We start from the raw sequence: 12,716 nt of genomic DNA, 5'->3' as shown, positions 1-12,716 counted from the left end.
GAGGATCTCACGAAGCTGTCACGCGGCAAAACGGCTTTAGTTTGCGCGTCGGGTCGCCTTGGCAGTATTGCTTCTTTGCTACGCTTCGTCTCCAAAACTTCGTTAGTTTTCCTATCGCTCTTTCAGTGACGCTTTATCAAGTACGTATTAAATCAGCGAGAGAAGCTGATTTTATAAGCGAATAGATTTTCAATCTACAGAGAAGCCAAACAACATTTCGACATGATATTAAATTCATATACTCGTATATAGATTAGATAATTCTATCTCAAATTTCTTTTTTCATATAAATATAAACAGATTAAATCTCAAATGGAGCAAAATGCTCTGACATCTTAATCTTCTTTGTTGAGAACAACACGGATAATGGCATTTTCCCAGGGTCAAAGTAAATGATCGTCAAGCTATCGGCAAAGGTGGCGGAAGTCGCGCCGTGAAGCCGCAGAAGTTTCTACGAATCCGCGGCTGGTTGCAAACTCGCCGAAGGGTCGAAACCACCAGTGCCGTGAAATTACTCGACGGGTACCTCCCCCGGGGCCGAACTTGTCCGCGACAATTTCAAACTTATTTTAACATTCATATAAGCCCCGCGCCCTCGCTCGTGTGCGAGAGAGCCCCTGAACCGTCATCTACGCATCCCTTTCGCTGCGTAACCCATGTACGACGCTCTCTTCCTCGATGTAAGGACGTGCAAGCATAAGGGCGGCTTGGGATTTACATAAGATTATGCGTAAGCCTTCGTACGCCTCGCGGAAAGGGGATCGACGAAATGGTATCGTGGCGAAACAACGCTCCGGGGTGCGCTCATCTCGCACTGATAATTATAATAAAGCGGCATTATATGACGTACGAGCGACGTGATAAGCGTCATTGTCGATTCCAGGAAAGTACGAGCGATCAAATGTGATTTAAAAATTTTTTATCAGTTTCGTAATGCGATCTGACTTTAAATTTTAGAAAAAGTTATGTGGCGATATTAGTATCTTGAGTATGTGTATAAGAGAAAAGAAACTTTGTTCAACAAATGTTCTTGTTCACCAATCTTATCATTTTAATAAAATATATATATATATATATATATATATATATATATTAAATTTCGTTTTTATATTTTATTTTTGCATGTGTTACTTGTGATTATAAAATTTGTTTGCGCAATATATTCATATATTTTTACATGCATGTGATATGTAGTCTATTTTTTTATTGAATATTTGTATAGATAATTTTGTAACGTGTAAAACAATGGTCTTAATAAATAGGATTGCATAAAATTAATATAATATTATGTACGCACAGCACAAGTATTTTAAAAATTAAATTAATAACTTACGTATTATATACGCACATCATAAATAATTAATTCATTTAAGTAAAATATATAAATAAACAAATTTTTCCCGTGTACGATGGTAAAGTTATTTTTTATATACTAGTACAAAAATCAATTTTTATTAGACCTGCAAACTACTTTATATTTCAATAAGCCAACAGGATTTATTATCACGCGTATAGCCGTTCTTTGCCTCGTGGCGTTGTTAAATCTTACCTCCCATCCCATGGTGTGTTTTGTATTCATAGTCTGAGCGAAAATTGCTCCTAGAGCACAATAAAGATTATACGAACCATAAAGTAAGTTCAGTTTAACCAATGTTTATTTAAGCGTGTAAGATATACTACGAGAATATTTTTGTTTTAATTTTATCTCTATGCGTATCTCTTATATATCGTTATATTTTCATATTATTTTCTTTCTCTCGTGGCTCTCGTGAAACTCAGTTGAATCAAACCGACCGTGGTTACTGCGAAACCATCGTCGGTGTGTATATCGACGGAGAGAGAGTTTCTCCGTTGGACATTGGGAACACTGGTTGGAATTCTGAATGAATCTGCACCCTTACGAAGATCTCTGGAACTACACGAACGTTCGCTGTGAAGCACGATTAATAAGGAAGGTTGCATCCCTTCACTCTGTGAAGCATGATAAGAACAAATCAAGATCATAAATAATCGTAGTTTTGCAAATTGAGAGATTCGTGGCAAACATTTCTGTAAAATTAGTCATCGAAATTGAATGCATGCTAATGTATAATTAATAAATTAAAATTTTTTTTATTTTTTATGCGAAAAAAATGTTGCGAAAACAAATTGTCAAATCTTTTTTGCAACATGACACTTCCAGTTTTATAACTGCGTTTTTTCATAACCTTCACACGTCGCAAATTTCAACTGGAAAAAGCAAAGCAAAAAAAGATAAAAGCTGTGAAGGTATACCTGTAGCTGTGGTAAGTACATTATTTTGCGCGCGACATCCTTCTCAAAAAATAAAATTTTTTACATAGTAGACACAAATGTAACTCAAAAATATTTGCGCAAAATTTATAGAGAGAGAGAAAAAACAATTTGTGCATAAATATACGCTAAATTTAAATATATTATTACATACTATATTTTATTTTATTTCAATTAATTACATACAATGTATTTCGATGCTATATTGATTTTCATGTACATACAGTATTTTATGGAATATTTTTAAATTTAAACAATAAAATATATTATTTCTCATATAAACGTTTTTATAAAATTATTTATAATAATTTATAATAAAAGTTTATGCAATAACATATTTATAAAACAAAAATTACAGTTTTAAAATAAATTTATTTTAATCTTAATTGTTATTTTATTATAACATTTGTGTGAGAGAAATGCTTAGTATTAATTAATTCAATTCTTGACAATCAAACACTATATAATTATTCATCTAAGATTTATGATACTACAGCAGTATTAAAATTTTTCTCTGGCATAATCTTGTAAGTATACGAGGGAAATAATTTTTGTTGTATGATATAACGCGATGTTTTATTGGTGTCTATGGCGGAAAGAAACTAAAGTCTTTCTATATGGAAAAAAAACGTAGTAAGAAAAGTAGTGATAATGATTGTTACTTCCAAGTTATTAAGCTTTTATGATAATAATATAGGTTTATAGCGCGAATGTGAGAAAAAATATGTTTATGACGTTATTTTAATACGATGAAAAATGTGCAGTTTTGTGAATTTATGAGAGTTCTGTACATTTATATTCAAATAAATTACTAACACAGACATTAATAGTCTATGTTTTCTATTTGGCTTTAATAAAATTATATGAAATTGTTTTCTTGAATTTTTTTGAAATAATCTTATATTTGATTGCATTCTATTATATCAATTAGTTAGCTTATCTTAATGTATAATTTAAAAAACATAAAATGTATCAATATAAATTTTTTTAAGATTTCAAATAATGATTAACGATTTAATATATAACCTTTTCAATTGTCTAGAATTTTGAACGAAAAATGTGATCATCATACTTTTAATAGATAAAACTTTTATATATAATACGGATTTTACTGTAGATTCTGTGCGGATGCGGTCGATTAGATGGTACTGAAATTTCAGAAGCTATTTCGGCAGCTATACATTTACGGCAGAAAGACATGAAACCGCAATTTTATGCTCCGGACATTGAGATTTGTGGCGTAGTCAATCATTTTACAAGAAAGATGGATACTGCTGGTCCTCCTAGAAATGCTCTCGTGGAAGCTGCGAGATTAGCAAGAGCATGTATAAAACCTCTGACCGAGTGTGAAGTTTGTACACATGGTGCTCTTATTATACCTGGAGGATTCGGTGTCGCACGCACTTTGTACGTGTACATAATTTGATAATTGTAAAAAATAATCAAAGAAAATAATATATATTAAAATATTATCAATAATATATTATAAATAATATATTATAAAACGCGTGGATAGATTGTTAAAGGGTAGTAATAATTTTTACACAAATATTCAACTATTATTTTACATTTATAAAGGAGTAATTTTATCGAAAAAGGTGCAAACTGTACCGTCTTACCTGAACTAGAGAAGCTAATCGAGGATTTTTATTGCGAGAAAAAACCGATCGGCACTATATGCATAGCTAGTGCGCTTATCGCTAAAGTGTTGAAAGGCGTAAAAGTTACACTTGGCAAAGAATGTAAGTCATTGATTGTCCTCTCTCGTTGGTATTCCTTTTTTTAATATTTGTAAATAATTTTTTGCAGCACCTAAAGAAGACTGGCCATACGCTGATGCTATCAAACAGGTCAAAGAAATGGGCGCTAAAGTAGAAATAAAAGATGTCAAAGGAGTAACAAGATGTAAAAAGTACAACGTTGTCAGTACACCAGCTTGGTTATATGAACATGCTACTTATTCAGATATTCACGAAGGTATTGGCAAACTTGTCACGACGCTAAAGAAGTGCATAAATAAATAATATGTTTTTGCAAATATCTCTTTAAAAAAATCGTATCTTATAATATTTTTATATTGTAATAATGTTTTACAAATACTATTTATTACGTTTACCAGTTTTTGTATCCATTTATATTTCCGACAGATAAAGATTTCTATTATATTAAATTATATGTTTAGTATTTTTGTAATTAAAATTGCAAATTGCAAATTTTGTTTTTAAAAATATTAAAATTAATGTTACTTAAATCTTGTGTGCGATAATGTGCATTTTCTAAGTAAGATTAATGTAGGACTTTATGGATCAGGAATCTTATTTTCGAAAAATATACTTTATTTAATTTTTTTACCATGCCCCTTCTGATTAAAGTAAAATGAACGAGGCATACGTTTTGGATATGTGTTAGCGCAATTCAGTAAGTCTAAAAATATAGTTAAAATAATCAACAACAAGTAAAACAACAATGAATCGAGATCTGCAATAGAGAATCTCCATTGATTTAAAATCGCATTTTTGTTAGTTAAGTAATACGCCATTTTTCGCTGCGAATTTCGTTCGAAGTGAAAGTCGTCCTGGAATTCTACGGAAATTCCAGGGCAAATGTACTTAAGTATCCTTTATTTCATAATGATCAAAATGGCAAAAAATGCTCAGAGATTTTTTTTATAAATTTCGAGGTCGATTGGCAGACTTGTTAGACCTGCAAACACGGAGAGAAATAATTAACGTATTTTTATAATTAATAACAAATACAAAATAGACAGTCTTTATTAGTTTAATAAATGTATGCGGATTCTTACTTAAAGTATATCCAATTAAAATTAATTTTATGCGTTTATGTACGCAGCTACGAGCGTGTTTAATATCTTATCTGAATAAACACAATATTCCGTTTTTTAATTGAAACATTAAAGTGTTATAGAAAAAAGCAGCACATTGATACAATATAATTACAATAATAATGCAATTTTTGCAAGTAAACTTGACCAGAAATTTTCGCATAAATGTTTTCATAAGTTCATTCTTCACATAAACATTTTACACTTTTAGCACCTAAAATAAAACAAGGTCACGTTCGTTCTGAAGAGAAAAGAACAACAAACGCAAAGTTGTAATTAAAAAAAAAACGGATCTCATGTATATTCTAAAATATTTTCTACGTATGTTGTATTTCGCATAATAACAGCAGGATAACGAAGCCGCACAAGCTTCGTGAAATTCAGGTTTCGCCCGAACGCAAGTGTTGTTGGTAAGAGTTACCGATTCCAGAATTGAGGTTTACTCGAGCGTAACGTTTACGTACAAGCAATAAATTCAATCAACGTAAAAGGTCTCCGTGCATAATAAAGTTAACTTTGCAAGCGTCTTGCCGAAACGGGAACAGTTCTTCAGAAGGTGTCTGCGTGGTCGACGAAACGTGTAGTGCCACATGGAATTTCCTAATCGATATGTACTGCAGGCTCAAAAAAATCTTATCTAATTAGAATCTCTCGAACTTACGCGACTATTGCCTAACGTAGAGCATAGTTTATTCATTAAGGTTAGTTTGAATCTGACAATGATTGGTGAATAAACAGAAACGGGGCAGTATTTTATATTTCTAAATGCAACATCTTCGCGTATCGCATAAATGCATTTTTTTAATAATATCTTAAAATCTAATTAATTATTTCGGATTCTCGAATCGTCCTGGAAATGTCACAGAAAGTTCGCGTATAAATGTTACATGTTAAAGACTACGAACTGATGTTTTCGTTTGCTCATTTCCGCATACTTACAGACCACCGTCGGAATTCCAACATTAGGAATTAAATACCTTCTAACCGGCAAAATTAATTTCAAAATATATAGATTTTTAGGTTGCCAGTTTTCCGGATTGATATGAGAAGTTCAGTCACGCGCGCGCACAGTAATATCGTCTATAAAAATGCGAGTCTTCTCGTCTGTCTTTCTCTCTGTCGCACGTTTTCAAAACATTCTCCTCTAATGATAGAGAGACTCTTTTCAGAGATACTTTGGTTCTGATCTCGAGGCCAGATTCCGCGTTTGGGAGAAATCCCGAGGTTAGCGTCCGCGTACACTTTAGCGATGTTCGTGGACTCTCAGCTGAGAGCAAGCAGTGGCTCGACGGCCATGCGGGATCTCCTTGCTTTGTCTTCTTCGTACTGCTTCATCTTCATGAGCTTCCACTTGCCCTTACTCTGTTTCTTCTGCGGTGTTTCCGTGGTGGTGATTTCTTCTACATTAGACCGCTCCTCTTCCTCCAACATTCTGAGGGTCTCGATGATGTTTCTGGGTTCCGTGACACGTCCGGTGGAGCTGCCGTTCTTGTTGGCGTACACTATGGAAAGGTGCGAGAAACTGGATTTCGGCGGCGCCGTAATATCGGCGAAATCGCGGAAGTTCGCGAAGAAGTCGCCGCCACGAACTGGCTGGGGTTTAGGATTCCTGTAATACTGCGCGCGACCACGATTATAGTACGGATTATAGACACTTTCGTCTATCGAGTACTCGTCGTTCTCCTTTTCTTCCGGATAGTAAGTGCCGCCGCGAATCACGCCGAAGTTACCTGAACCTAGGAGAGAATGCTGATCTTTGCTCGCAGCGGTTTGATAATTGCGATCGCGTTGGAAGTAGCCTAAAAATCTGTTGGGACGATATCGTTGCTGCTGCTCTGCGAACGGAAGTCGGTGGTTCGCGAAGAGCTCTGCGAAGGACGGAAAGAAATTCTGACTCTGCGTCTCCAAGCTTCTATCTCTCGTATCGGTGAATTGTGCGACGGCAGTGTGTTGCGTATTCTTCGCCTCTTGATCTTTAGAAGCGTCAACCTTTTCAGCTTCGGGTGAGGTCTCCTTGCTTTTATCCTGGTTATTATCCTGGTTATTATCTTGGTTATCATTTCGCGTGCTGTTTTCTACACGATCCGTTTGCAAAGTTCCGGATTCATCCGGTTCCATATACATGTCGGAATCATCGTATTCTTCGCCTACTTCTGACGCCGACGCCACGGAGTCCTGCAACAGAGAGAAACATTTTTCTGTACAATATTATACTGGAAATTATTGACATTGCCTTTCGAACAATAAATGCGGAATACGAGCAGGAGAAAGCTTATCGATACAAGCCGAGGAATGGGCAAAGAAATGTTCCACGAGTCACGTTACGGAAACGTGCTCTTTTAAATTCAATAATTTTGCAATGCATGAACTTTCCTTGCGCTTCTATATGCGCCCCGATGATTTGCGCAACGAGCGTAACGATATAGTGTGAGTTCTAACATCAGAAAATTGATTTTAAATTATCAAAATTATTATCGCGCTAATCGATTATAATAAAAACTTGATAGAAGGATATTAAGTTCTCTGTTACGTAATTTTCTGCGGTTTGATGTTATTTCAAAGAAGCGAGTGATAGTTTCATTTAACACTATAATTCAATGTTACATGATAATTATGTGAATTACGCGCTAGTGAAACTTGAATAAAAATTCTAGAAACTTAGCATAAGACTATTCCTTTATAATTTTTCATTTTTCCATCGCACTTTCCGCGTTCGAATTTCTTTCCCTATTTGAGAAATTAGCAAGTAGAATATGGATAATTTCCGGAACACATTACACTTTCTATACCGTTCTTTTTAGAATAATTTTTTTAAGCTCCACAAGCGGTCGCAATGACTAAAGATTGTTCAAGCATGACAAGATTTCAATAAGTGCAACATTTCCTTTCGCAGAGGGCATCGACCGAAGAGGGACGGGTCTGAGCCCACCGTGTCCTCGCCTTGACATTTAAAACATCTTCGTGCAAGATCGTTTGTGCACAAGACTAGTCACCATAGGTACGTTATACATGACCCGTACATTGTACGATGTACCCATCCAGGCATACCACAATATCGCATTCTATAAGAGCACGATTGTGTCGAGTACGTGCACACGCGTCGGGACGATAATACGTACAAAGCGCGTAGATGGCCGTTTGAAATTGGTTGCAACACGTTGGCGAGACACGCCTAGCATTGTTACGAATATGTCAGGTCAACACTCGTCCGATACAGCTGTATCTGCCTTCTCGGAGTCAATATAATATCTTGCTTCTGTATCAGAGTTGTTCTTACAAATACGATATTAAGCTCGCAAATTAATCTGATTGTATCGCCAACCACAATATATTTATAATCGAATTATTGTTATACATTGGATATATGAATTTTCTCCTCAGCAGCTGAATTGATCAACTTTTTTATATAGTTTTTAATTTTAAAGTACTATAATAATATGCTTTGGTATTAAAATAAAAAAAATTATAAAAAAGTGAAATTGATTAATTTGACTTCTGAAAGATTTATATGATAAATATAATTATATATTTTTTTGTATATTACGTATTACATATACTCCGCGTAATACTATTCGAACAAATATGGATGATTTTGTAATAACGCGATTATAAATCAATGGTCCGCGAAAAAGAATAATTCTGACAAAGAAGGATTGTGGTAGCTATTCTGAATGTTATACGGACATGTAGACAATAAATTGTACATGCACCGACGAATAAGCATGATAAATGTGTCTTCGCATTCTGTAATGAGAAATAAATGATAGACTTTAGGAACAAGATTCTATTTACGGAGCGAATCGTTTTTTTCGTATCAGGAACAAAATAATGTGTCGCAGTTAATTACCGTAGAGTAATTATTCATCTGCTTCGACTAATTAGATGGTACTACAAACAGGTGAGACGAATTGAAACATTACTTTTGCGATATCATGTACAGAAAGTTTCGGATGTTCATTCATCTCAATTGATACGTAATATTAATTAAATATCTATGATATTAACCATTATGGCAACATAATCATATAATCATTAGTTTTAATTAGAAAATAAATTACTTGCTAATGCGTATTATATTTTTTGAGATGCGTATGGTATATAATATTAGTATAAACTTTTCAAAATTGCGTTGCATACACATATCGTGCTATAAGTACAGATACGAAATATAGATAATCTGTAAAATAATATTTAAAAACAAATAAAAAAGATCCATTGAAAATAATAGAGCAGTGAATAATGAAATTAATATCATACCGTATATAATTAGAAGAGTTGAGTAAAAAACCAAAAGAAAAGTTATAATTATATGATTACAAGACATGATTTAATCAGTCCTATGTTCGAGAGAGTTGCAAGATAAATGCTATAATAAAAGTACTAGTATTTCTATTCGATCATAGATCTGAATCTTTCTTCGTATGTGCATTAAAAACAGTTCTCTGAAATATACAATTATTATTTCGACAAAACAACATACAAATATGAACATTATTATATTTCAATAAAACTTAATCAAAAATATGTATTAGAAGTAATTATAATATATACGTTATTAAGTAATAAAAAGAAAAGATATAAATCTCTTATACTCGGGCTAAATATACTAATGTACTAGGGACATACCTACTCGATTAGTGATAATAATAAAAAAAACACAAAAAGACGTATTATAATTGTTATATATAATTACAGAACGCAATTAGTTCCGCGATTTGCTCTAGATAATTACATTAACTGCTTATAATTCAAGAATTAGAGTGTAACTGATAAAATAGTAAGTTTGATCAGAAAGTTCTTGTGGCCTCTCTTGCGTATGATCTCAAACGTATTATCTGCTTTACCACTTATCTCGACTTTTTTCCATGTAATATTCAAACAGGATTTAAACTATAATAATATGAAAGGCTCAATATTCCCTGTAATGATCGAGATTGACGAGGATTGACAAAGAGCAGAAGGCTGCGAGAGGAAAAGAAGGACATCTATTATTACGCGATTACAGGACGTAAATTAGTCTCGCAACGCGGTTCTTTTACCGGGTAAAATGTATGATGTACACCTGAAGATTATTATATTATCTTCGTGTGTGCGTGTGCGCTATCCAATTAACTATAGCGCGTCTATCCGCGTTGGTCGGTATGAATTATATGTGAATTAAGGGCAATCACACAGCGCGAGCAGCCGCGGGCCATACGATGGATGATCCGTGATTCTCTTAAAGCAGCACGAATCGTCTTAGCACGAGGAAATTTATACGTAAGCTTTATTAGCGAAGCGCATGTGTTGTGACACATGAGAAAGTGCACCAGAAATCCTGGAACGAAATCAACATCGGTTACTCGACTGATTGATCGTCAAATATAATACAATACTTGTAATTTTATAATACCTCTTTTCATCGATTAAAATCTGTCACGTTTCCTTCTTGCTAATAAAGGATAAATTAATAATAAAGTTAAAGGAGCTTAAATAAGATTGGATTTGTCGAAAAATTTATATGTTAGGAAGATTCACCGACTTAAAGCGTTAGTATCATTTATTGTTTTGTTTTATTGATTATTTGGAAAATGATTACGATGCATAAATAATAAAAACGTAAAGAGAAAGTTATTTCCAGTGAAAGGATTAATATTCTTTTCTTCACTTTGAAATAGAGTTGCAAAAAATTGCAGCGACATAAGAAAGCAATTTTTTTTAATTTAACAAAAATACTTGTTAAATTTGTTCAAACACGAAAATTATTATAAAAATTAATATTTATACCTTTGACGCGTCTCATTAATGGTTAGTACATTGTTATAATATTATATAATTTATTGTCTATAATTGCTCGTTTGCGTTATCATAAATGTAATTTATAGCATATTGTCAATATGATCTCTGAAATAATCATACATTTGATTTATTACACGTCATACATGAGCGCTCAAGCAGTTATGAATATCGCAACAGGAATATACTATTTGCATTTATCGCGACAAATGTAATCATACTTTATCGATAAACAGAGTTATGAGTGTGACGGTCAAGAGCAGAACATAGTCAGAAGGATGCAAATGCATATTTGCATTTTTCAGATATGCCATATTTTTATATCTTATTGATATAAATAAAAAAAGAAAAACGTGATGTATGTAAAATTGAAGTATAAAGTAAAGTTTACATATATACCTTTGCGTGTGTAAGAGATAAGATAATATAAATTAAATTAAAACCTTTGTTTGATTTTATCTACCGGCGACTTTCATTAAATTCGAATTATAAATTAAATTGTAATAATTAATTTTACATATTAATAAAATATTTCTGCAGTTATAAAATTAATTTCTGATTACGCTACAAGTTATAAAGACATTTTGTAATACTTTAATTTTATCAGAAGATCTTATCTTCGCTCAATGGTTGGCGTTAATATAATCATGTAGAGATAACTATCTTAATATAAACTAACTTAATATGATACGAAAAGAGAACACGAAGTGTGTTTGAAAACGAGATGATATCTGCACGAATCCGTGATAATCCGTGTAAAATATGCAGGCGACTCCTGAGGCAATCCTTTCGCCTTACGTATACGTATGTGTCGCGATTTCCGATTTAAATCAGGCTTTAAACATTCGCATTGAGACACGGCATGGCAATACTATGTGGTTTCTTTTTTTTATTATTCTTGAAAAATGTTTTCTTACCTCATGTGAGACCGCGTCCTCGGGAACTGGCGCTCCATCTGAAACAAAGAAAACAGATCTTTGTAAAAGATGTTACATCCTACTGATAAATATGTATGCACAACATGGTTAAATTGATCTTTACTGATATTTACAACCCAGTTATGGCACCGTGGGCCAAAGAACGAAACATTTTTTTCAACTAAACATGTATCCGCGATTCGACTTTGCGGTGAAACGACTTCGACGGTCGATATGGAAACTTGGCAAAACATGTTGCAGTTCCTTAATGACCACCCTCGATTACGTGCATAGATCATCGAACTGGTCGCATGCATCATTCGCGTGCAATAGTTTGCTCGCTTTGTATTGCATCGCGATTTTTAAGGAGCATTGTGGAACACCTTGAAAATGTCACATAGATTACATTATATCCAGAGCCGAATCAAATATATTGTGAAAATCGATAATTTATGTTTTTCATGTATTATCGAATTAAGGGATACTTCAAATTTGTGTAAAAAAATTTTATCTTTTTAAACGTGTAAATTTACACAAATATATCTTACAACAACATCTGAATTATATGATGCAATAATGTTAAGTTATTTATTTAAATTAGTATGTCCTCGTAAAATACATTTTAATACCACGAAGCAAGGGGATACGTTCCTGCGGAATGCGACTATTTTATCCGTGAAACCGGCTGTTCTTGTTCGTTTTCGAAATAAATTTGATTATTCGCCGCTTTTCGCCAACGCTCATTTAAACGTTAAATTATAATCCCCGTGCCTTTTGTAAATTATCGGTATAATAAAATTCATTTTTAAAACATATGGAAGAAAAGAGAAACATAATCGTATATGTTGTTCTATAGCCAATCAAGCCGTTATTAATTAGCCGGCGGACAT

The 12,716-nt window shown here is 33.3% G+C and overlaps 2 protein-coding genes across 2 annotated transcripts in view; one reads left to right on the top strand and one right to left on the bottom strand.

The window, feature by feature from the left end:
* The first annotated feature begins 2,132 nt into the window (after positions 1-2,132).
* LOC114928874 (glutamine amidotransferase-like class 1 domain-containing protein 3, mitochondrial) lies at positions 2,133-4,316 on the top strand. Its single transcript, XM_085489176.1, has 4 exons — positions 2,133-2,285; positions 3,410-3,699; positions 3,871-4,034; positions 4,102-4,316. The coding sequence occupies exons 1-4, from the start codon at positions 2,133-2,135 to the stop codon at positions 4,314-4,316; spliced, it is 822 nt and encodes a 273-aa protein (XP_085345302.1).
* Positions 4,317-5,045: 729 nt separating this feature from the next.
* LOC114928869 (uncharacterized) overlaps positions 5,046-12,716 on the bottom strand; it is a 58,579-nt gene continuing 50,908 nt past the window's right edge. Inside the window, exons 2-3 of the mRNA XM_029300241.2 lie at positions 11,827-11,864; positions 5,046-7,309 (exon numbers count right to left, since the gene is read on the bottom strand). Coding sequence (XP_029156074.2) covers positions 6,398-7,309; positions 11,827-11,864 — 950 coding nt within the window. The 3' untranslated portion in view covers positions 5,046-6,397. The remainder of the gene's footprint in view (positions 7,310-11,826; positions 11,865-12,716) is intronic.

The sequence above is a fragment of the Nylanderia fulva genome, unplaced genomic scaffold, assembly GCF_048542155.1.
Source record: "Nylanderia fulva isolate GAGA-0341 unplaced genomic scaffold, ASM4854215v1 Scaffold8, whole genome shotgun sequence".
NCBI classification, from domain to species: Eukaryota; Metazoa; Arthropoda; class Insecta; order Hymenoptera; family Formicidae; genus Nylanderia; species Nylanderia fulva.
This window is presented reverse-complemented; position numbering and strand designations above follow the sequence as displayed.